General features: G+C 42.0%; 1 protein-coding gene across 5 annotated transcripts in view; it reads right to left on the reverse strand.

Moving 5' to 3' along the window:
- MICU1 (Mitochondrial calcium uptake 1) overlaps nucleotides 1-26,433 on the reverse strand; it is a 168,873-nt gene that overhangs the window by 6,092 nt on the left and 136,348 nt on the right. For 4 of the 5 annotated variants that reach the window (XM_076370599.1, XM_031992633.2, XM_076370597.1 and 1 more), the window contains 4 exons: nucleotides 13,581-13,618; nucleotides 6,686-6,800; nucleotides 3,686-3,846; nucleotides 1,894-2,010 (listed from right to left, as the gene is read on the reverse strand). In XM_076370599.1, the coding sequence (XP_076226714.1) occupies nucleotides 1,894-2,010; nucleotides 3,686-3,846; nucleotides 6,686-6,800; nucleotides 13,581-13,618 (431 nt within the window). The remainder of the gene's footprint in view (nucleotides 1-1,893; nucleotides 2,011-3,685; nucleotides 3,847-6,685; nucleotides 6,801-13,580; nucleotides 13,619-26,433) is intronic. The other variant, XM_076370598.1, reaches the window with a different exon arrangement.

A 26,433-nucleotide genomic window follows, 5' to 3' on the forward strand; every position in this document is an offset into this window, starting at 1 on the left:
GTTCGTTATAACGTTAATTGTAACAGCTTTGATCTGCTATAAAACTATTTTGTATTTAAGATATTTGTTGAGCGTCGGGTGGTCAAGCTATGTCTCTCACGAATTAACGTTGGAGGACGCGTTGAAATGGTGTCGTGGTATAATGACGATATCGATATGATATTATATGATACGATACGATACGATACGATGAGTTACGATACGACACGATACGATAAGTTAACGCTCCGTCGGGTAGCGTAACGTTGTTGGATGTTCGATAATTTGGATTCTGATTGATTCCGAGAAAAAACGCCGTACTTATATACTGATTTTCTCTGGTGGTGGGGGTACGAAAATGGAGTTCCTGGAGGAGCATCTCCTGAACTCGGAAACGGCGTTGGAAGGCGTACGGTGGTTTTGTACGGGATTTTTGGCCGGACCTTGCCGCACTGCTTTATTACGGGCCTGCTGGTCGAAAGTGCCCATCCCACCTTGGTGCCACTAGAAATTGTTGCACGTTTTCGAGTTGTCATCGACGCTCCTTCAGCCCTAGGTAATCTAACGGTACCGTGCAGTATGCGTCCTTTCAGTAAAGGCGTCAACAATATTCATGAATATAATGATACACAATTTCGTTTAAATTAAGAAACCCCCGACCTTCGATATTGTAGGAGAAATTTATTAAAGTAAACAATATTTATCTCATAGAAAACGGCACGAGGCACAAATTACCCGTACGAAGGTGAAACATATAGTACGCCAAAATGGACTCAAACTTGCAATTTAAACACTCACATACATCTAACTTATTCGCAGACTTTCTGGAATATTATCTTTGTCACCATTCATTATATACCTTGAGTACGTTTGGGATATTCCTGATTATTTATTGATTTTATACAATATTGAGATTACGTACACATAAAATATTTCTAGATTATTCTGAACGTCTCTAATATTTATTTGTGATACCCGTCTCAGTAATTACGCGCATACTCACAAAACATAATTAAGTAATAAGAACCTGTTTATAATTTTTGATGTTAGGTAATTAAGTTTTTTATTGAGTAAAATGGTATCACTATGCGTTAAGCCTTGGAAATATCAATTTTTTGTGATCTAAAATAATGGTAGTTACACAAAACGATAAATTTATACTGCCAATGTAATTTCAATTTAAGATTAAGACAAAAAATTAATTCGACATTAAATCTATGGAATTATTTATGTTACTGTAGGATTTTTCCTAGAATTCAAAATGTGCCAGAGCGAACCAATCAAAATGGTATCTACCCCCCGCCTTCCTCTCAAACTTCACGTTCATCATATTATATTTTATTTTGAAAGAAATCTGTGATGCTAATATGAAGGACTGATCAATTTGATGTAGAGTGATGTGATTGCAGAATCTCGACATTCATTTAATCCATAGACGGGAAACGTGGCCCGCCAGCCACTTCTCGTTCACTGCTTTGCTCAGCGATCCCTTCCATACTTATTGCTCGTCTATCACTTGATAACTAAGTTGAGAAATGCTGGTCCAATTGATCAGTTTTTAACTGTTCTCATCTTGTTTTTAATATTAATTTGCTTTTCGTCAATGGTTAGACATAACCAATCAAAACTATTAAAAAACACATCGCGAGAGACCCCTATGCCATCGTGCTAGTTTTCAAGTGATAGACGGGTAATACTAAGCTCTAACGATTACAGTCGAATTCCTCCTCTTCTAATCACCACTATATTCACACACACTTGAATTAGTTGACCCTACGTACTATGGTTACGGTACAAGCTTAGTGGGTATGGAAGGTTATGATTTAATGAGATACTTATTCATTACTATGTACTATGAAGATAAAATAACTGAAATATGTTACATAATTTATATCTGATTTGTGTTAGACTTACCTCTAGACTCAGTATTTCTTGCTGTAGTTGCTGTTGAAATTCGAGGAATTTTTCAATAGTCAACTTTCCTTTCATATCTGATCCGAAGAAGTATGTAGTTAATGCAGAATTGACACCCTGAATGTATAAAATATGACAAATGGATTATATTCCGAGCAATATAATGAAATGTAATAAATATACAAAAACTTAATGATTTTCATTAGATTGTAATTTATAATTTATTTCATATAAGGAAGATCTTATAATCCAAGAGCGTCTTTTTAAAGTGACTTTTATCACTATAATTTTTCACGTGTTATATTATATTTTATTGTCAACAAAATCCCTGATATTGACAAGAGAAAGTAATTGTGTTTAATAAAACTTATTACAAGTTTTTAAGTATATAAAGAACAAATATAAAAAGCATCACATTTTTGTTTAATATTTAAGGAAGAAGCTATTCTTTATTCTTAATGAACCCTATGACGACCAGGGAGCGAGAGGTTCCTCGCACACACCGTATCAAAAATTTGAGAAAAACATTTGAGAAACAACACAAGTTTATTAAAAATTATTTATTGTTGATTACATTTTCAAGATTGTTACTGAATAAACGATTTTGGTTTGACGAAGATAGTAATTCTTACTTGAACGCCAAATGACACTATCATGATGCTGCTAGCTTGTCAGTCTATAGAGTTGAATTACATTTATTTGTTTAGTTTTATTTGTTTTATTTCCTTCTTATAAATAGAAAAACAACGCGATTACATAATTCGGTATTTTGGAATACCAAATTAGAAAAACGTAATCGCACTTCTTGCTGTTTTTTAAACTGAAACGAAGTAATTAAAGTGCATATTGATGGCAGATGTACGAATTTGAAAGGATTACAAACTTGTTGTGGAAAGTGTAAAAAATGTAAAGAGAACAAAATTAAAGAGGAAATGTAGTCTTGATGGCAATACAGAGCAATTAACGAGAAGGGGCCGCTGTTACAAGTGCGTATTAGAAGCAACAAACAATAAAAAAAATAAAAAATTAAATATAATGTATCTAAACCAAAGCAATTCTATAGTAATTCTATAGTAATAAATAATTAATAGCTCTGATTAATATAAAAAAAACTTGATAAATAAAACCATATTAAAAAGTCAAATGTACATACATTTTTCTTTTACACCGTTTTCTTCCTCATGTGCGAAGGTGCACATTTGAAATACGTAAGTATATTTAAATGATATATTTTGATCAATACTATAATAAACTGAGGTAGGCTTCACGTGCCCCCCCCCCCCCCCCCCCGTTATTTGTGGAACAGCTCGAGGCTTGGTCGTCATAGAGTTAAGTCTTATACGTGGTTTTGATTTTTAATTTCATTGATTTTGTGAGGTAGTTCTAAATATTTAATTTCCCTTTTGTTTATGTTTGTGAATACATTTGAATGAAATACAAAGAAAGAATGTTAAAAATTCGTTTCCATCTATTTCGAAACCTCATTTACATGCTGATATGCGCAAAATTAGTCTGTCATGTAGAATGAATAGATTTTCAGAAGATATCATAAATAACAGTAAAATTACTTATAAAGATTAAAATATAATTTAGTTTGCAAAAACAATCTTATATTATGTGGTTTACGCATTCTGACGTTCAACGACTTCAATGATTATGTCTACAAACGACATAACCACGTGTAATTCAAATAGATATACGATCGAGTGACCAATAGAGAATGAAATTACAATACAAAATGCAAAACGACAGATACATTTAATGCTATTATTAGAATATTAATTTATAATACCTTAAACATGTTACCAGTGGCTATGTGGTCGCGATGTCTGTTCCCAATACTGGTTTGTTGTCGGATCAGAGTAGCCACTTTTCCAAATTCTTCTGAATCCACATCTCCATCTCCATTGAAATCGAACATTCTAAAGGCAATCTCAAAATTTCTTCTTGAAGCTATAAAGATAAAATGTATTTTACATAAATATCGTGACGTTTATTTACAAATGTGAGTAACTATTAATTATATTGTCTAATAAATTTTAACTTTTGTTATAGGTTTTCGTCCATTGAATACGAATCTGAAAATCGCTTGACTTCATCGAACACAGTTTTTGAGACATTGACTTTAGAAAAAGAAATTAAATTTTCAAGTTTAAACATTATTTGTTCGTTAACTAATATATATATAATTAAATATAGTAATATACAGGGTGGGGCAATAACTACTCAGTACAGGTTGCTCAGGCAATAAAAGCACCTCAGATATCTTCGAAATTGTAAGTTTCACAGAAATATTTGCTGAAATAAAATTGCACAGTACGAAGGGGGCCAGTCGGTGGCGATAATAGCTTTTTGCAGGTGGAGGTACTTCGTACATTTGAAGATCACCTTCATTTTTTTAAATGGATCCGTATGTTTTTGCTTCCATGTCATGATAGAGGATCTTAAAACGAGTTCAACGTAATGTCTCCTTAAAATACTCTTCTTGCAAACAGCATCCGTTGAAATAAAAATGTTTCGAATAACCTTATCATAAAACGAATGAGAGATTGGCCGAGACAAGTCCATGAATTCACAAAATTTTGAAATTTCATATGAACCAACTCCAAGCAAACGCATAACAAAAATAATTCTACGATTAACATCACAGCCTGTGTTAATAAACAAACAACTTGGTATTTCGATTTTTTAACCATTTTCACAAGACACAACTATTTTAAATCCCAAGCCTCGCTTACCACTTTCAGTGAATTTCACTTCCGACTTGCATTTTTTGCAAACAACAATGTTCGAAATGGCACACATTCGAATTGTTAGTTAACAGTATGCCAATTGACAACCCCGGTACAGCAGCAGAGGCTGCCACCGGAAGGCCTACACGGTTCATACAACCGGGAGATGACGAGTTTATTAGGCGATAGCGATTCGAGACGGAGTACTATAAGCGCCGTTTTGGTCCTTCGTTACCGATCGGGAGCTAAAGAGGATGATGATAGGCATCGATCCCGGACGCGAGGTCGCAGTTAAAAGCAGTGAAGAGGCGTCGTTACTCAACGATGTCAAGTGACACGAAAATATTCGTCGAATTCGAGAATATGTCCAGAGTGAACTTGGCGTTTAGATTATCTGAGTACCAAGATATAATGTGGCTCGTTGCGGAATGTAGTACTAACATCAAAGGAACGATGGTACACGAACTGCTGTCACAGGAATTACACGTACGTGCATTGAGAGGGCCGGACATTAATCGGATAATGGTGGAGGACGAGAAAAAAGGATGAGATGGAGGCCTCGCATAGACATCTGGCCCTGGAACTCGGACGGCAGCAGCAAACCATTGATTTCGGAAAAGAATCGACGTGCAAGGATTTAATTTGTAAAAGTTTACCTCAACTAGACAGAAGACCAATAGTCAAAAGTTATATTTACTAACGAAAATAAAATCAATCATTTTGAATGTGATAGCAAAATTTACGTAAGACGTCGTATTGGCAAAGAATACAATTCAAAATGTATTAAACCAATCGTGAAAGGAGGCTGTGGATTGGTGTTTGTATAAGGTAGCATGACAATGGTATTGGTCCTGTACATCACATTCAAGAGAAAATGCATCGTTTTGTTTAGTTAGACATTGTTGAACTTGTTCTTTTGCAGTTTGCTGAAGAAAAAATGCTTGTAGATTAAATTTATCAGGCTGATAACGATCCAAAGTATACGGCGAAAATGGTTAAACAGTTTGTAGACGAAAAAGAAGTTACTGTATTGAAATGGCTAGCACAAAGTCCAGATTTAAATCTTATTGAAATACTCTGGATTGATGTAGATAAAGAAATAAAATTTAAAAAACCAAATATCAATGAATTATATAGTGCGATAGAGTCATTAAAGCAAATGCCAAGACAACAAAATACTGACGTTTAATTAATTTTGTTGGAATGGATGACGCTCCGTGTCGCTACGACACGGGTGGGTTGCCGATCGAGTCCGTCGGTTGCCGATCACCGCACTCGTTTGTTCGTAAAAGCCTCGCACAATACCGACTGAGTCGGCAAATTATATTTTTCGTTCGCCTCCATTAGTTTTGTGTTCATACGAAATGCATTTGTAACACGTACAGAGATATTTGTAATATTCACCAAGTTCACAATAATCGAGGCATTGAAGGATCAGCGATCACGATTGGTAGTACAAGCACTTTAAAATTTAATCTATTTTTTGGGGGGGGATCCCCATAAGAATCATCAGCGACTGAGGTATGGCGTTTGCATCGAAAACATTTGGGTTTGGGTTAGGTACGGGATACGTACTGTCCGCCTGAGAAGTGTTAGTGGTTATTCTTCACGGTGGGAAGTGAGGGTGTCAAGAGGACTCTTCCACTCACGATGTTCGGGCCGTATCGACTTTCGGCATGTGATCGTTATTGACCGCGCGGCAGTAACAAAGGGCGTAAGCGAGACTGAATGCGACGGAGTGAGATGTAACAATGGAGATTAATGTTCATAGTGCCGCCAGTTTCGTTTTCTATTGTTACATCTCACTTGGTCGCATTCGCTCTCGTTTCAGTGCTTTATTATTGCCGAGCTCCAATAATGACTATGCGTCGAAAACCGAGGAGGCCCGAGCATCGTAAGTGGAAGATTCGTCCCCTTGCCCTTGTGCACTTTTAACTTGGTGGTCGACAGAGCTAACGTGAAAGCTGTACTGTATATAGTTGTCATGCATGTTGATAGAGATTTTACATTTGCAAGTCGAGGATTCAAAAATATGTCGTATAAATATAAATAGAACTTACTTGATAATACGGTGAGGAGAAATATGTAATCGGAGAACGTGATTAAACCTGCACTTCCCAGTTTGTAGAAGATGCTGTCTTCATCTAAGGCCAATTCTAGTTTGTTGTGAATATTCTAAATAGAAGGAATGAACATTATATATTAATCAGTTTTATTAAATTTTGTATAATTAATTTTATTATGTTATTTTAAATATTTCATCTTTATATAATGAAATTAATTTTATTAGACATTATAACTTATAATTAATTTTTCCAACTACAATGCTACTTTCAATATGTTTTTATGTTATACTGTTCTTGGAAAACTTCGTATTTCCATAGTTTGCAACATATGATAATAAATCAAACAATTTTAATTGTTCGAAAAAACTTATTCTAACGAAATTTGGAAAAATCAGTACTATATTGTATGGGATATAAAATTGTTTCACTATAAGGATGTCTTCCGGTTTAGATGTGCCTTTTTAAACTTCTTCATCACGTTTACACCTGCGTGTATTACCGATGGTAGACAGATAATTTATAACACTAAAGTAAATCAATGTTAATAAGCAAATTATTTATCAAATTATTCATGAACATTTACCCACAATTAGTAACTGAAATCAGAAAATTAGATACGTAACAAAAAAATGCACTCTGACAGCATTTTTGCAAACATTGTTATTCTTACGATTTATGATCAAACATATGGAAACATATCCCCACGTGAATGTGTTAATTAAACTATTAAATGTTTATACGTACCTGAATTTTTATATGTTTTTATACAGGGTGAATCACGAAACGTGGGCAACTTAGATTATTCTGCTGCTAGCAGTTTGATCGGAAATTTTGTTAGCTGAAATAACAAGGTTCAGGGAGAGCTTTAAGATGATTCTATCAAATTTGTTGTCAACCCCTATTTTCAGAGTTATCAAGGTCACCTTCAGTACACGCAAATCACAAAGCACTACTAACACTTCACGTTCGATGTTATTAACTGTGTCCCAAGGTATGGAACAAAATATTTACAAACAGTATGCGAGGGATCAAGCTAATGATGACTAATACTAATCTATTAACAGCTCTAGAAAGTGTACAACAGTGTGCTTGTTATTCTTCTTGAATAATCTTTATGAATCTTTAAGAATTTTGCAAAACTCTTCCAATTAAGAGTTTTCTTCTTTTTAGATTTAGAAAAAGATATTTGTTATGATGCTTGTCGAATTCGCCTCAGTATCCCCCAAAAGATGGGTGTAAAAAATTGTAGTTTTACCTGTAAAAAACTGAAGATGACCTTGATAACTCTGGAAAATATTTTAGCTAAAAAAAATGTCCGATCGAACCATTAGCAGCAGAATAATCTAACAAGCTGATCACGCTTCGTGGTCCACTCTTTATACAGTTTGTTCGATTAACCCTAGGAGTACCAGAGTACCAGAGTACTCACTTAAAAAAGTTTTATCAAATTATTTATTGTAGATTACACTTTCCAGATTGTTACTGAATGTACAATTTTGGTTAGCTGAAGATGTAAATAATTATTTGAACGTTAAACAACATAATCATGCTTCTGCTGCCAGCTTGTCCGTCCGTAGAGTCAAGTTGAGTTTATCTGTTATTTCCATTTTTTTATTTCTTGCTTACAAATAGAAAAACGGCGCTACCAAACCAAATTAAAAAGGAAATGTACACCGTCAGTCAAAGAAACTTGACCGATGGGGATAAAATTGATTTCTTGACTTTTGAATGTCATTTCATGTAAGTATAGTAAATAATTTTTTTTACACGATTGGTGCAATTTATGAGAAAATAGAATTGTTTAAATTGGTTGCTCCAGATGATCGGATACACTCAACCACATTCGCCCCAATTTCATAATAAGTCTAATACTTAGACTATATAACACTAAATAATGTCAACACTTTGAATGAGCTCATGGAAATAATGGTAACCTCAATTCAAAGCAGGTCGTGTAACCATAATTCATCATTAAATATCAAGAATGGAAAAAAAACAAATATCTTTAAAAAAGCGGGTCCAAATTCCCATTTCGAGAAAAAATAACAAATCATTTGGGGAGATAGCAAGGCCACAGTCATTTTCATTTTTAAGTGTTTTGCCGAAATTGGATCGAATTCAAATTGAAAGGGTTCTGAAAATCCGAGGAAAACATTGAAAACAATTAACGTCAGAATTGAAATTCTCCGCAAGAGAAATCGATTCAATACAGCACTGGATATTTCGGTTGAGATAAAGAAAAGACAAGAAAATTCTATTTCGGTGTCAACGGTTCAAAAACGTCTAAGAGAAAATGATTTGTTGGGTCCTCTTGCAGTAAACAGAATCACACGTATGTGAAGTTAGTCATAAAAAAGTTGGCATATGCTTAAAAATATAATGACTGGACCCTTAAGCAGTGAAAATCAGTTTTATGGTTTGACGTATCAAAGTTCGAACTATTTGATTCAAAATGTCGCGACGTTTGACGATTTCACTTACATTGCGTCCATGGTTAAATACGGTGGTCATTCAGTCATGATATGAAGTAGTTTTGCTTATAATGGTGTTGGCTAGCTAAACAAAGTCAATGGAATCATACGAAAAGAAGATTATCATCGTATATTGCAAAATCAATCGATTCATTCTGGTGTTCGTTTGATTGGTCGCGACATCATACTTTAACAAGATAATGATCCTAAACACACTTCGAAACTTTGAACTATTTGAAAAAGAAAAAAGGAGAAAGACTGCTGGAAATACTGGATCATCCCCCATAATCAACCTATTTCTAAAAAATCAAACCGATATCTGGAACAGTCTTCAATTGGCGTGGAGCAATATTAAACATGTATTATTGCAGAAACTTGTCAAAAGTATGCTCAGATTGTGTGCAGCCGTCATCAAATCGAAGACTGGTCACTTTGACGAAAAACGCGTTTAACTGTGTGTATTTCTAAAGTTATCTCCATCTCCTGCAGTCATATCGCTCAAATATGTGTTAAATACATTTAGATACTTCAGAAAGTTATATTTTCACATAAGTTGTATAAATATAATGGAATAAATTCATTTATATACATGAAATAAGACTGTCAAATGAAAAAATCGATTTTAGCAGCATCGATCAAGTTTTTTTGACCGGCGATGTAGACCCAACGACAATACAGAACAACCAACAGTAAGGAGACGCTCCTGCAAATGCGTATTCCAAGCAACAAATAAAGGAATTTAAATATAATGTATCTAAACCAAAATAATTCTGTGTCAGGTACAAAAGACTTGTTCGTAATAAGCACTGAAATACTACAGTAGTGTGTAATGACTGTATAGCGCTAAATATGTTAAGCTATGATTAATATAAAAAATTTTATGAATAAAACCATATTAAAAAGTTAAATGTACATGAATTTTTCTTTTATATCATTTCCCTCCCTATGTGCGAAGTTGCGCGCTTCTAAAAGATATATTTAAAAGATATATTTCGATCAAAACTATAATAAACTCAGGTGGGCTTCGCGAGTGCGTCCCCTACCCCTCAACATTCGCATAACGGTTGGAAGTTTGTAATACTTCTAGGGTTAAAACATGTTCAGCTTTACTAACGGAAAACTACTATATTTTAGTTTTATTACCCATATATACATATTATACATACACTGTACATTCACCACAGGAGACTAACGATCCAATACCCAAATTTTATTCAGAACATGTGTGCTTATATAAATTAGAGGTGTTGTGGGCAGCAAATATTAAATTTTAAACAATTAATGCAACAAATTCGTGGGATTTGGAAATCCTTACCGCAAGAAGATGCGGTTAAATTGGTTTAGAGTATATCTTGCAGATGTCAGGCGATTGGACTAACTATTAATCCAATTCAATTTGAATCATAAATATGAAACATATGAACGTATATAGCTTATAAAACTAAAGTACAAAGCTTTTCTATTAGTGAAGCTGAACACACTTTAATCAGACAGATTGCATCTGTAATGTTGAAGAAGTATTTTTAAAATATTACTGTTGGGAAGTTTCTCGTCATTGTAATAGTCACGGAGTTCGTAGTCAAAGATGTGTTTAAATCTTGTTATATACTTTGTAATCTTTTGTTGGTTACACATTAATAATTCAATAGTGATTTTATTTATTATAAACATAACTACAGCTAGTATCTCTTTTTAAATAATATGGTATTCATTAATCTTCTATGTTTTAATTAACCAAAAAGAAGACAGAAATTTACATCATATTGAGACAATTCTGGTTGTAATTATAGCGAAAAATATACACAGGGTAATTTACGCAACTGTTACAAGCCATATCATCTTCTTGTTTAGAACTAGAAAAAAATGTCACAAAACTAAAATGAATAGTATACTATTCGGCACATATTTACAGCCGTGAGTATTTCAAACGTGTATACAATTGTTTTAAATTGAAAACTACCTCTTTCTTTGCATGAACTGAATTCCCCCTTTATTCTGTGTAAAAAAAATATTATAGTAAAATGATTGAAAAATGATTATTTCACAGCTTATTTTAAAAAAATATTTGTATTAAAAAGGATGCTCTAACGTCTTCCCATCGTAATTCAAATATTTCATATAACATTTTTAAGTTGTTTTTATAACCATATTAAATTGATCTTTTGTTATTAATTCATAAGCTGCTAGTAGTTGCACTTTTATGTCCTCTACAGAATTTAAAGGACTTAATATATATTTAACTTACTTACTTAACATATTTTTCAAGAAACACCATAGTGAAAAATCTACTCTCATAGATTAAAATAGGGTAAACTATTACAAAAACTGTTTCAAAAAAGAATAGTTTAACTGTAGAATGCGCATGTACTATCGTACATTCGAAAAATCCGTAACCGGTCACCATGCATATATGCGGAATGTTATTTCATTTTATTTTGTCTCCTAACATTTTCTTTCTAATTTCAACCAGAAGAAGATATGTCTTATAACAGTTGTGCGAAACATCCTGTATATGTAGAGTGTGCGTTTAAAAGGATAAGCCGATCGAGTCAGTAAGTAATTTCTGAGAGAAACGTGAAATGAATTTAGAAGACTAACGACAAGTTCAAAGAACGCGTTTAAAGAATTACAAAAGATACGAAAAAAATAATCAAATATTTATGGCATTTATCCAAATCTGTTGTGTCTATTTGAAAAATATATTTTTTTCTTCATAAAATAGATTATAAAGTACTTTTTTTCCCTGGAAAGTCGATTATCAAAATAACGATGAAGCTCGAAGCAGTCAAGATGTTCGTAATGTCCACGGTTGGAAAATTCTACTGTATTCTTTATTTTTTATGTCAATTACTCATATTATTTAAATTTTTTAAATAAATCTTACAATAAATGTTAATACTGCCAAATACATTGCCATATAAACTGTTTGATTTCCAACTTATTAATACTTAGAAGAGAAGAATAAGTTTGACCCTTTGCACCTGGCTGTGCCGACATGCTGCATTTCGAGCAATTGTTTTTAAAAATATCATACCGTGAAATATGCACATTAAACTTCATTCAAAGAAGTGAAATACAATATTGTTTAGGCACAATAAACAAACAACCTTAAATTTGATTTAACACATTGCCCTCGATCTTCCAATAGTATTACATTAATTCATCTAAGATTGCAGTATAACACGTAACTGAGTGACGAATTATAAGTTACATCACGTTGCACCAGACTGAATAAGAACACGTAACCACATAATGTCATAGAACTTTATAGAACACCATCGAAAGTTTATTTTAACCGTTTAAGTATCAGAGGTTTTTAAGAAAACAGTCGAAAAAAGCCGAACAGCGCAATAGCGTTTCCTGAATAGGATGTGAAAAGTGCCAAGCGGTGCGATAGCGCTCCTTTCTTTTGTATCGAGAAAAGCCAAACAGCGCGGCAGCGCTTGTCTTAATCTATGTTAATACTATTATAAATAGATATTAATTTAGAATTGGTAACAACGAAATACAAAATGTATTACTTGGATTACTTATATACAAAAAAAGTACCGATGCGACGTACATGCGTCTGAAAAGTTATGCGCGTTTCGCCAGATTGTGAATGCACCGTCAGTTGTTCGTATCGTTCAAATGCGCTGAGTTTTTTCGACATGAAATCTCAAGAACAAGAGATAAGAAACCCTATTAAAGCACGGATCTGGACACCGCTTTCACAGGACGAGTTCACTACTTTCCACTTCGTTTTAATACTATTGTGTTTACATATACTTTATACGAATAAATAAGAATAAAGTACTTAAAGTTTTTTAAATCAGAAGCTTCTCTAGGAGTTTTTAATTATCCTTTTTAAACAAAATATGTCTATAATAATTGAGCTGATGCAAGCGAATGTAAAAATTATCACCGAATGCGGAGGGTTAAGAACTCATTATTACTTAAAGTGATGGCTCGATAAATTAAATGGATAATTAACTTCTTATAAATTGGTGTAATGATCTACAGTATGATTGTTCACTTGTCGGTGATTTTCCGTATGTAAAATCCGTATCTATTTCCAGTGCATGTAGATTGTCCTTGTAGATTTGTCATGTAACTTTTTCGAATTAAAAATAATTATCGATTGATACAACGACAAAAAATATCGATTTATATGTTCTATATAAATACTAGTTAAATCGATATAGTCATTCTGAAGACACATTTATAACACGTGAACAGCGAGAGTAACGTTAAAAAATTGCTTCTGCTGACTTGATAAACCAGAAGACCCCCTAATAGCAAATATAGAAAATATAATAATACAAATGAAAACTAGTTTAAATTGAATATAATTGAATATGCCATGAAACATATTGGTTAGTTGTAAGTGAAAAATTTATGTAATAGGATTTTTATAGTTGAAATCACAAATAACTTACCTTTGGGTCATAGCGTTTATATTTATCCAAGCCGAGTCCTAAAAAAGATAACGAAATTTTGGTGTATTGGAAATCTCTTAACGAATGAAATACACAGTTATGTAAATTGCAATACCATCATGCTGTACAATTATGTGACACGTGAAAATGAATCAGAACTGTACTGTACTATAAACAAGTGTATTTGCATACATTTTTTCATCCCTTTATCGTTATATTATAACAATTGTTCTGGGAACAATTATGAATCGTACAGAATATTTTGAACAAGAAACGTCATTAACACTAACTAACCGTACTGGCACTTCGTATCTTTAACCAGTCAAATGACTACTAAAGGAAGGTCAAAAGTTAGATCATAGATAAATTTTTCTTAGTCCGAGCAAAAACGAAAGGAAAAACAAAAATTCAGAAACTGATTAATCGGATAATATAGGAATTGATATAAAATTAAATGAACAAAATAAAACGCAAATTTTTTAATTAAATTTTAAAACCGATCACGGTACGGCTAATGTTAATGCTTTCTCATCATGTTGAAAAGTTAGTTTGCCTACATCTTTGGAGTCAAATTGTTTTGAATTGATATACATAAGTTTATTATCCTGCATATCACAGATTGCATGAATGAAACTTATGCTGATAATCAACTCCTACTTTGATCAAAGTTAATTGGTTAATTAATTAATATTATAAAATGCACTATACATTATAATAAATAAAAGCACCAAAAATATGGTTTGTTTTCTCCAGTTTGTGGAGTCGTTTTATGCACTTGTTATGAGGCAGGGTTGCGAACGGCGCGAGTAGCCGGATACAGGGTTTATACCCTGGTAATGTGGAGTCAATTTGTTAACACGTTAAGGACCACGGAAATCTTAAGCGTTTTCCCGTAGAGTTTTTATTTTGTAGTAAAGACAAGCAGGAACAATTATTAATTATTTGACGTTACAATGTTTGCATCACACTATTATCAACTTAGTTACGTTATTAAACATTTTCATTTCACATCGGTTATCTTATATGTTACGATTGTTTTCTAGTCATTCAGAAGCGTCAGTTACCAGTGACTGACATGACGCTTAACGTGTTAATAAGGACGAACCCAATACAAAATTGGGGAGCTTCTAGGTTGGAAACAGCCTCCATAATAATCAGGCAAGTGGATATCTTTCCTTCCCCCCCCCCCCCCCCCCCCCGCCCAACACACATAGCCCTAAGAGGTGTGTGACAGCGATTCGTTTAGAGAGCCTAGTGCCACATGCAAAATCGGCCAAAATTTTGGAATCACTTGCTGATTTCCGTCATAATCGAATATACTGATAAACTTTGAAATGATTCCTTATCATTACATCGGGCATTTACAAGTTGCATTATGATTTTAGACATTTCAGCAGATTTTTATGTCCATAATGCTCTTGTTATTACACCCAATTTAAGGTAATGCTCGAAATGAACATTCCTATTATCGATAAAGTGTCGGCTTATACAGAAACCCGTGATTCTTTTGTTCTCCAACAAGCGTTGAGCTTTACAATAACAGATTCCTATTGGGTGACTTTTTAACCGAAAAAATATATAACTAGAGCATTTTTTATACACTGTCACTGTTCTTGGCAACAGAGGAGTTGAAGAGTGATCAGCAGTAATAATTTGACTCTAGTGTTTTAAAATGGCAAGAAGAAAAGAAATTAGCATTGAAATTCGAAGTGCAATTGTTAAATTTAAAAAGGAAGGTCATTCTTTGCGGAATACTGACACGGAGGTGCGAAACCACCCCTAATGAAGGAGGGACATCTTGCGCGCGGTGAAGAGGAGGGTGGAGGCAATTAGGTGGCGGACGCTCGTCAACGAGAATAACGCCCGATGCCGGACCTATGGACGCAGAGAATGGGATAAACGACGGCCGAGTCGACGCAATGCTTTGCGATTTTGTGGCAACAATGAAGGAGGGGGGGTTACCTGCAGGCGGGGAAAATGCCCCCTGCAGTGGAAGGAGGAATGGGTCAGTGTTGTCCTCCTATACGTCGGAGACCAAAGGCGTCGGCAGAGGCGGCGAAGGCCATCAAGGTCACCGCTATCTCTGTTACCCAGCCTCGGAAAGATGGCTCTGTGCCCAAGAAGGCAAGGAGTCATCAGTCACGTACTGGTGACACCGACTCCTCCAACAACAGCTCAACCTGCACGCAGGTGCTAGAGCGTTACGAAAATAAAGAAAAAGAGAGCGACGGCCCAGGGTATCGCCGCAGTGAAAGAGAGGGAGCGTAGCTGGATGCAACACGGCTGGCAAGACGGCGCCCAGGTCTAAGCCAGCAGCCAGGATGGAGCGGTTGCCAAGATCGACGGCCATCATAGTCACCCTGTCTCCGGGGGCCGAAGTCACCATGAGGAAAGGCCAAGAGCACCGGGAACCAAGATCGTCAAAGCATCGACGTGGCGAGCTTCCGGCCAAAGAAGGCTATGACGGGAGGTATTATCTTGGAGCTCCATGTCCTGGGAGGGCGGGGGCATGCGAACGTCCTTGCAGGAAAACTGAAGGTGGTCTTCGACAAAGAGTATAGCAGATCCTGGAGAAAGTCCCGGAAGGCGGTAGAATTACGGCGAAATCTGCCCCTCCTCCCGTCGCGACTGCAGTAGTCGGGGAAAGGGACAGAGGACGCCATGGAGGCTGAGAGTTGGAGTACCGCCTCCGAGTCATATAGGTTGCCTGATCATTCTCGGTGGTTGGGTGACTCGGTTGGCTCGGTGGCGATTACGTGGCAGAGCCTCACTGACTTTCCCTCCTATTCTCCCTTGGGGAGGGAGTTTTATGGAGGAACGTGACGGTGTTGGGGGTTTATATCCCTCTCAGCTGTCACTAGCCCGAGTTCGAGGATTTCCTGAGTCAGCTGAGGAACTTTCTCGCCGGACTGAACAATAAGGTGCATCATACTCCTTGGGGACTTCAACTCCCACGCGCGGGAGTGGAGGAATTCGATGACGGGCTCTTGCGGGAGGGACCTGCTGTATTGGTGGTTTCCTCTTTCGCCTCATGTTGTATCAGCGACTGAAAGGTGTTGACGGGCATAGAAATACTCTCCGGATGGGACAAGGCTCCTACCAGTCGCCACGATGGGCGTGGAGAAAAGGGGACAAGGACTTTCTCCTTGTCGCGGCTTAAGTCGTAACTTGGTTCTTCGATGGCCGTGGGCCTTTGCCGACGACCGGACGGACTGGATCGCCGAGGTGCTCCAGCGGAAGATGGTTAGCAAAGATCGCGGATTTACGCCTTGCATGCATCTGTGTCACCGGAAGTCCGAACGAACCAAACGCAGGAGGTCGGCACAGTTCGAAGAGGTTGCGAGGATGTATTGGGATTTTCGCGAAGCCTATTTCACCCTGTAATAAGCCGTCGCGTGAGTGAAGTCGCGTATCTAGAGAGAGCTCTTCGAAACGGTCGACCATAATCCGTGGGGTCGCCCCTATAGGGTCGTCAGCAATAAGCTGAGATCCTGAGCGCCGCCGCTGACTGTACAGCTGGACCCCCAGCTCGTAGAAAGAATAATGGGCGTTCTATTCCCGAAAAACACAATCAATCCGGGGTCACACCTGAGTCGGACGGTATACTTCCGATTAAGGAGTCCTCGGTTTCAGGGTCAGACAATTTCCTGGTCCGAGGGGAGTATTCCGTGGGTTGGAAGACGGCCTGGTTGGCACTTTTTGAAAAACCGGCAGGCCTGCTGATTTGTCAGCGACGTACAGGCCATCGAGTCTGCTTGACGAGCTTCACAATTTTTTCGAGAGGGTTGCAAACTCTCGGTTCGTCCAGCATTTGTCCCGGAGTGCGCCTGGACTAGACGAGGCCCAGTTCGACTACCGAGGCGGGAGAGGGCGGTTCACAGTCAACGTTGTCGACTGAGTTCGTTCTTTGTCGGACGACTCGGTCAACCAGGGTGGGGTGGCGCTGGCTTTGTCGATTGATATCGGCAATGTCTTCAACACCCTGCCCTGACATAAGATACAGAAGGACCTGCAGTTTCACCCAGTCCCCCTGTATCTGCGGAAGGTTATCGAGGCGTATCTCCTGGACAGATGGATTACGTACAGCATTGAAGGAAGCAGGTTTGTTCAAAAACCAATACGTTGTGGGAACGTAGCCTACGACGCAGTTCTGAGGACCCCTCTACCTTTCGAGGCGACACTGGTGTGTTATGTTATGTCGATAACACGCTGGTACTGGTCGGGAGAAGGGGGTTCGAGGGAGCAGATAGACCGCGCAAGCAGTGATGACGCGCGTGTTCTTGGACATTTGCAGGCTGAAACTGCGGGTCGCCCTAAGGAAGACGGAGGTCCTGTGGTTTTTCGACAGGGCTTGTCTTGGGGTGCCGCTTCTCGGCCTGCAGGTGAGGGTGCGTGACGAGTTCGTCGAGGTCGGGTCTTGAATGAAGTATCTTGGACTCGTTCTCGATAGCCACTGGCGATTTCAGGCCTACTTCGATTGCCTGTTCCCCTAGGTTTGGGGGCTGACTGGCGCTTTGACAAGGCAACACTCTAATCTCCGGGGGGGGGGGGGGGGGGGATAAAGAGAAAAGTTCACGGTACAGACGGTCAGATCCCTCAGTACAGAGAATCACTCGTTCCGTGGCGACGTGTACTCAAGAGGGCGGGATGGTGTCCTTGAAGGACATTATACAGGCTTCATCACCGTCGTTCTTGTACAATTGAGATGCTGCCAGCCTTCTGGAGGGGTATGACTTCACGAGAGGTAGCATTAGTGGCTACTCTCTGGAGTCCTCTGTCACCGACAGAACGGCCAAAGCTCCTGTGTCCAGGCCGACGATATCGATCATGGATAGGAGACGAGGCGGGATCGTTAAAAGGCCGACAGCCCGATTAGCGAGGCCCCTACAGTCGGCTGCGGTTACGATAAACATCGTGGCGGGAGGTAGAAATCGAACACGATGAGGTTCTGCATACACCCCGAGCGGCTGCTGATTTAGATGGTATCGGAATTGAGGCTGGGTTGCGCCCTAGCAGGTCGTAACTGGGGGCTTCAGTTTCGAGGTCACGGGGCAAAGGGGCCGCGAGTAGGCAAAAGTACGGCTGATCGTTTGACCGGTGTTTTCAAGCGTGGCGGCTCCGTTAAGATCGGGTTGCCGACCAAGTTTAATAAACCGAGAGTGTGGGACTTAGACGACTCCGCAGCGCCCATTGACGTTGCGAATGCAATCGTCCAAGTGGAGGAATGCTGTACGTAGTTTATACGGTGTATCCATCTTCGTCGAAGATCAGGTGGCGGACAAACCTACCCGGCTTCTTCTGAACCGGCTGCATAGGCTGTTGACCATCAGCATTATTAAGGGGCACCGCCCTATAACTTCCAAACCTGTGCTCTGCAGGAGATATATCTCCGGGTCCGGACTGGGGACGGGGGCGTAGTTAAGATAGGCTAAGTACGTTAAGGCGTGTTTAAATTGCGTCTACTATAAGCATTATAGCGAGTAGAGACAATGCAAGTTAAACGTAATAGAAGTTCGGCGGACTTTTGGGTCGAGTCTATAAAATACGAGGTGTCCACTAGGAAGTTATTAACTGTCCAAAAGGTGCTCCTTATTAGGGTCGTCAGGGCATACCGTACTGTTGTGGCGGATGTTCTGTATGCGCTGGCAGGAGTTCCCTCAATTGACCTGACCGTTAAGGATAAATCAAAAGCTTCTTGCAAGGAGTACTCTCTAAACAAGATCAGGGATCCTTACTCAGTAACAGAAGATGCAACTTGAGCACAGAAGTTGATGACGTAAGGACTGGGGACAAAGAGGAAATGATAAGCCTCTGGTAACAGAGATGGGACAGGACCATATACGGCAGAAGGGTTTATGGACTCATCCCTGACATTAAGATCTGGATCAAGGAGGGTCCCTGTCTTATTACATATAGGGTCACGGATGCTTTGAGTACCTCTACAAGGTAAATAAAATCAAATCAGATAAATGCTGGTATTGCCCTGTGAAGATTCATGACGCAAGCATACCGTGACCGAGTGCACCAAATGGAAGAACTTACGAGATGAACTTGAAAGTATTTCTTCGAAATAAGGACATTAAGAGAGACCTCATAAATTTCATTGAAACCATTCTCACGGGAAAGGAATACTATCGCTCTGAGACGGAAAGGATGCAAAAAAGAGGATATCGAAGTAGAAACCAATTAGTTACTTGAGACTGTTGCAATCTCTGCATATTGTCTTGATGCGAGAGATTAGTGGCACATACAGGGCGGTCTAATGCAAAATTGAAAGATGATACTTCCGTCGCCCCTGGCTTCACAGAAATAAGAAAATGCAGGAAAGCGTTTAGTGAGTAGGGTCGGTTTGGCAAGCACAAGGTAACCTGTGCACAGCCAGCGAGTCCCATACTCTGCCGAATAAACAAAACATCTCCAACTTGGGGTGTGCGTTAAAACATTCCCTTCTCGTGGAGAATTAAAAAAGAAATATAACAGTTACAAATATACATAAAAAATAATAATAAAAGTTTCTGTACATTTTTGTTCTAGAATTCACCGTTCTGCAGTTGTATTAAATTGCATTTACAACGGGACACTCTGCATAGAAACGCGTGGTGCGTAAACATTATTTTTCTAGTTATCAGAATTTTTGTCCACACATTGTAAATTGTTTTAAACAATACTAATGTATTATAAAATGCATTACCTTAGTTACAATTTCAAATAAATATGACAATGAAAATATACTTTTCTGACAGTCTACAAATTTCCTAATAATGGACCATCGCTGTTTGAATTGGACTAATTCTGTCCACTAAGTAAATCTGTATCATAATACTTAATATAATATATGTATGTAAAGAAAATATATTCCCTTTAAGATCCAATTTGCCGCGCTCCACTCCGCGTTTAACTAACTTACGTTACGTTACGTTAGATGGCGATACAAATGGGGATAATCGGTAATCGGGCACACGTGCATAATAGCAAGATAGACAAATAGGACTTTAAACATTAGAAGATAAGAACAATTAAGTTGGCGTGAATAAAGAGGTGATAATAAGGGGCTTCAATTGTCGTTTCTTTGTTCACAAGTAGGGTGTACATAATGTACATAATGTAAATAATCGATATAAATAAATGTTGAAACTTTGTTCACAGACAAACACCCGTTGTTATATTATTACCACCATTGAAGCTTTGTCGGTATTGACTGACAATGAGTCACGTAACAGAGAACGCAAACGCAATGAAATTTGACGAAGTGAAATACAACGACAGAAAATGACATTTGACGTACGATCCCATATCTGTGGTTTTTTTATGCTCACGAAATTGCACGAACATGGAGATCCTAATACTATGTATGTATTAGGAGTACTTTTAGAGAGATTAGTTGAAGCCAGCAGACGATTTCCTTTGCACTTGTGTAATATAGTTTTAGTTTTAGCTTACAGGTAATTGATTAATTTCTCATCTCTGCACAGCGTATAAGAATACTTTACATTGTGTTGGTAATGAAGATCGAACAATTACCCACTCTGCTAAACAAAAGACATTCGCGCGTGTTCCCGCCCCTGTGTGCGTCCGCGATGCGTCCCGGTGCGCGGTATCCAATAAGATATAAGTTGAATATGTAGTATGTTTATTCTCTAATAAATCATTATCACTAATCCGGTAGTGTTACTAAATAGTGCACCACCCATAGTTATTTTACGGACTAATGACCCAACACATTGCATTTACGATCACAAAACTTTGTAGAAATCTGACATCGACATTAGTAATCGTTGGTTGACCATCATAATAATAGAACATTTCTATCAATTATATATAGAAAAAGAAAACTACTGTAGAAAATTCAACAGACAGATTATTTCAAAGTGAATCCCTTTAATGTTAATTAACAGTACATTTGTTTGAAAAGGCATAATGCATTTTATTTGTTTTACTATGTATAAACCTATTGATTGACAATATAGTCAATTCAGAGGGATACAAACAATGATAATATGCATTGATGTTACATCGTACAAAACACTTAATTCCTTGAAGTAATAGAATCTGACGATGAAATGGAATTAGTGCATACAATGTAAAAAAGATCTCTGTCAATCACGCCAAATACACGATAATACCAGCTCATTAAAAGGATTATACAGGGTGTAACAAAATTATTGCATACAAATAATAGGGCGTGTACAAGTCACTAAACTGAGTAAAAAAAATCCCAGTGAACATGGGTACAAAACTTAATCATTTCCGAGATAAAAATAGGTTTAGTTAAAAAAAAATGTATGGCAACTGAATGAAGAACACCGAATTATCTCGAAAAGTATTAGTGATACGAACAAATGTGTCGAACAAAAGTTGTAGAATATGAAATACTACATGTCCCCACGGAAGACATTTAAACGTGACATGACCTTGAAACGTCCTGCAAAGGTAACTTCACAATTCTTATACAGAACCCTATATTTTTGAAGCAGACATTCAGAGGTTTCCAAACCATAGACATGAAATCTTTCGTGTAAGCCGTTATCAGGATATCAGCATCCAAAGTTACCGGTTCGTCAGTAGTGATGGTGACCCTTGGGGACCGGAGGGAAGTAGGGTCAATCCAATTGTGATCTCGATCCTCTTGGATGGGCTCTGCTTCCTAAAACTCCTCTCATTCCACCTCCTCGTGGTGGTCCCTGGGTACTTCCCCCTTCTGGGGATGCCAACGGGGTGAGGGGTCTCCAGAGGAAGTAGCTCCGCTGATGCGTCAGGCTGTACTGGCTCAGGCTCAGCCATGCCAGGGTGGCTGACGCGGAGGAGTGAAACCACCTCTGGAGGGGATGGGGGTCACGGTACCGACTTTGGCGTAAAACATAAAAATATATGATGAGTAAGAATAATGGACATAAAGTTTACGGTGCAGGGGGCTTCGGATCCCCCAGTACGGGCGCGGAGCGGGGATCTCGACCGGGCCCCACCGCGTCGTTATCATACGACCGGGGATCGTCAGGGGTGGGCCGCTGCGCCCCTGGCGATGCACATACGAGCAGTGTGCCTATCGCCGTACCGGGTACGTCAGCCCGCGCTGACGTATCTTCTATCTCGCGGCGCGTTACGCGTTCTACCGCGCGACTGAGGGAGGGTCCCGTCTCCCTCAGTGAAATCACGGGGGCCACTTCTCCCACGTCATCATATGACAGGGAGGTGGCCAGCCTTCTAGGGGACGGTGGCTCGAGGCGGAGCTCATTCAGCGCCGCCTCGGTCGCCTCGGCGTGTTCGTCGGTTTCAACGGACAGGGGGCGGAAACGGGCATCGGAGGACACCGTCTCTGGTGAAGACGGCGATAGTGCGTCGTCGATCCGGGGCGGGGCCTCTCGCGGCAAGACGGCCCTGAAGCGTCAGCGGCAAATCGACACCGCGACCGAGGACGCGCTCAGGGCGGAAATGCGGTCGCTCGCGACGGCGGATTTGGCGGCTCGGCATGCCGAACTGCAAGCCGTGATATTGCGGTCGGCGGAGGTTTCCCGGAACCTTAAAGGAACCATTGTCCGGGACATTAGGGCGGCCTGTATGGGAGCGTCACTTGCGGCGGAGGAGCTCCACCTACGCAGTGTCGGCGGGCCGGATGTTAACCGGGTGATGGCCGAGAATGCCCGTCTCGCGGCACGGAACAAGGAGCCTCCAGTTGACCGTGGACCGGCTGACGACGCGGGCGTTGGCGGTGGCGGCGAGGGTCGCTAGCCCTCCCCCAGCCACCGTGGCTCTGAAGCGGTCCACCGCAGAAGTGGGGCATGCCGCGGTCTCCCTCGTTGCCGCGAACGAGGGTGCGCGGCGCTCTCCCTCGATCCCCAAGGAGGAGCGGGGTCGCGACGCCCTGGAGAGGCGCATCGCGTGACTTGAGCGCCTTCTCTCCGGGTCACTGGGGACGATTGGCGGTGGTAGTATGCCGCCCCCCTTGCACCTCCACCGCGGAAAAAAGGGAGCTCGGCACGTCCGAGGCCACAGATGGTTACATCTGGGGCCCCGGACACAGACGGCGCAAAGCCGCGGAACCCCGCTTTGTAGCCGAACGCACCGCCCGTACACGAGACGGGCGGTCGTATAGCACCGTTGTCGCGGGTAGGAGGACGCAGGAGAGGTGCCTCCCTGCGCCACCTCCCCCGCCTGTACAGAGAAAGGCCGACGATTGGGTGAAAGTCGTCGGTCGGAAGAGGAGGCGGATGCGCCTCGAGAGGGATCGCCCCGCCCCTTTTGGGCGGGTTCCCTCGAGGGCTGCGTCGAGGACGGCCTCGGCGACAGCTTTGCGTCCTCCTCCTCTTCGGGAGGGAAACGGGGTGAAGCCCACAGCCGGAGCTCGGCAAAAACCGGCAGCCCGGCTAGCGAGCCCCCCCCCCCCCCCCCCCCGGCAGCGATCACAATTACGATTGCGCCGGGGGCGGAGACGACGTACGAGCAGGTCGTTAGTAGAGCTCGTAAGGAGGTTAATATCCAGGAGCTCGGGATAGAGGACGGTCGGCTCCGCCCAAAGCGCGCTGCTGCGGGGGGCCTCATTTTCGAGGTCGCTGGTAGCGATGGCCGTGAGAAGGCCAAGGCCCTGGCCGAGAGACTAACGGGTCTCTACGACCAAGCAGGGCCGGTAAAGATAGGACTGCCGGTGAAGTACGGCGAGCTCCGAGTTGCGGGGTTGGACGACTCCGTGCAGCCCGCGGACATCGTGGCGACCGTGTCGCGTGTCAGCGGGTGCCTTGCCGACGAGGTCTGGGGGGGGGGGGCTCCAGGTGGGGTGGTCCGCGACTTCCGTAAAGCCGCTGGAGACTCGGCCGTTGCAGTGCTACCGCTGTCTTGCGTTTGGACACGTGAGGCTGCGGTGCACTGCGGCGGTCGAGAGGGGAGACCGGTGTTTCCGGTGCGGCTCCGCGGATCACCGCGCGGCATCCTGCGGGGGGGCACCAAAGTGCCTCCTCTGCACCGACAGGGGGGTCGCGGCCGACCACTGAATGGGTGGTGCGGCGTGCACGGCCGCGCACGGAACTGGCAAGTCCCGATCCGCGCTGCGGCGGCGCAAAAAACGGGAACGCGGGGCATCGGCCGCCGTACCCGTCGCGGGGGGTGGTAGTGCCGGCACTACCACTAATACCAGTGGTGGCCCTTCTGGCCCCACTGGAGTGAATAGTGCTGCGCCGTCGTCAGCGCCGCTCGGGGCTTCTGGGTCCGCGGGCGGCACGGAGTCGTCCGTGTCGGGGAAGGGAGGGGGTCCCACCGGGCCCCCACCCCAGGGGGAGAGTGTGGCGGTGGAGGCCATGCAATTGATGGACATGGATCCAACAATTGCCGCCTCCACCGCTACACTCGTAGCAGAGGGGGAAGGCCTGGAGGTAGCCATGGAAGTTGATCGTTCCTGATCTTTCAGGTCAATCTGGGCCGCTCCAGAAGGGCACAGGACCTCTTGGTCCAGCACCTGATGGAGCACCGGGTAGGGCTGTAGGTCGTAGCGGAGCCATACGTGGTGCAAAACCACCTTCTCTGGGTGGGTGACACCGCCGGCTCCGTTGCGATCACATGGCAGTGCCTCCCTGGTTTCCCACCCTGCTCCTTCCTGGAGCGGGGTATGGGGTACGTGGGGGTCCTGTGGGGCAACATCGCGGTGGCGGGGGTTTATATCTCACCCAACCGTAGCGGACAGGAATTCGATGAATTCCTGAGAGGACTCGGGGACTTTGTCCTACGGCAAGGTCCCCGGGCGGTTCTCGTCCTGGGGGACTTCAACGCCCATGCCACGGCATGGGGTTGCCCCAGGACGGATCCGAGGGGGTCGGCGCTGCTGGGTTGAACCTGGTGTGCCTAAATACCGGCTCGGAGAGCACGTTCGTGTCGTCGAGGGAGGAGTCTGTGGTGGACCTCACCTGGGCTTCCCCTTCGGCAGCGCTGCGGGTCTCCGGCTGGCGGGTCCTCACTGAGATGGAGACTGTCTCTGACCACGTGTGCGTGGCCATGGAGGTGGACTCCATCTCACGTGGGGGCGCATGCCTGGTTGGATCCAGACGCTCACGCGGGGGTGGATCCCTGCCACCGCGATGGAAATGGGGGGAACTTCGTGAGGACCTCTATAAAGCCGCGGCTCAGGTCGTGGCTTGGGCCTCACCGAATAGCGGCTACTCGCTGGCTGACCCGGTGAACCGCGTTGCTTGGGAGCTCCGCCGGGACATGGTTGCGATTTGCGACGCATCCATGCCCCGCGCGGGGCCTCCCAGAGCCCATGGCAGGGCCTACTGGTGGTCGGCGGAGATCGGGTGGTTGCGGGTTTGCTGCAACCGACTCCGCCAGCGGTTCACCTAGGCCAGAAAGCGGAGGCTTACGCATGAGCGTGTTGCGGAAGCATACCGGGCGTACGCAGACGCCCGGTTTGCGCTGCGGCACGCTATCGGGAGAGCCAAGTCCCGTGTCTGGAAAGAGCTCCGCGGTGCCGTGCACGGGGATCCGTGGGGCCGGGCGTACAGGACCGTCTTGGGGAGGCTCAGGCCCTGCCCCCCCAACCCCCCCAACGACGGAGGTCCGGACACTGGACAACATAGTCCGGACCCTGTTCCCAGAAGGGGACGGTGCGCCCGACCTCTCCCCCGTGGACTGATTAATAACGTCGCTGTTAGCTGACGCGCGTTCGCGGGCATCCGGTTTCGATCCGGGTGCGGGTGGGGGGGGGGGGGGGGTCGCGCGAGCTCGAAATCGGCAACGAGGAGCTCGGGAGGGCGGTAAAACGGATGTGTGCTAAGAAGGTCGCGCCTGGGCCGGACAGATTGCCTGGGCGCGCGGCAATGGAGGTCCTCGCCCCGCGGGTCATGCGGCTGTTCAACAGCTGCCTGGCCCGCGG

This window comes from Nomia melanderi, chromosome 9, assembly GCF_051020985.1.
Source record: "Nomia melanderi isolate GNS246 chromosome 9, iyNomMela1, whole genome shotgun sequence".
Lineage (NCBI taxonomy): Eukaryota > Metazoa > Arthropoda > Insecta > Hymenoptera > Halictidae > Nomia > Nomia melanderi.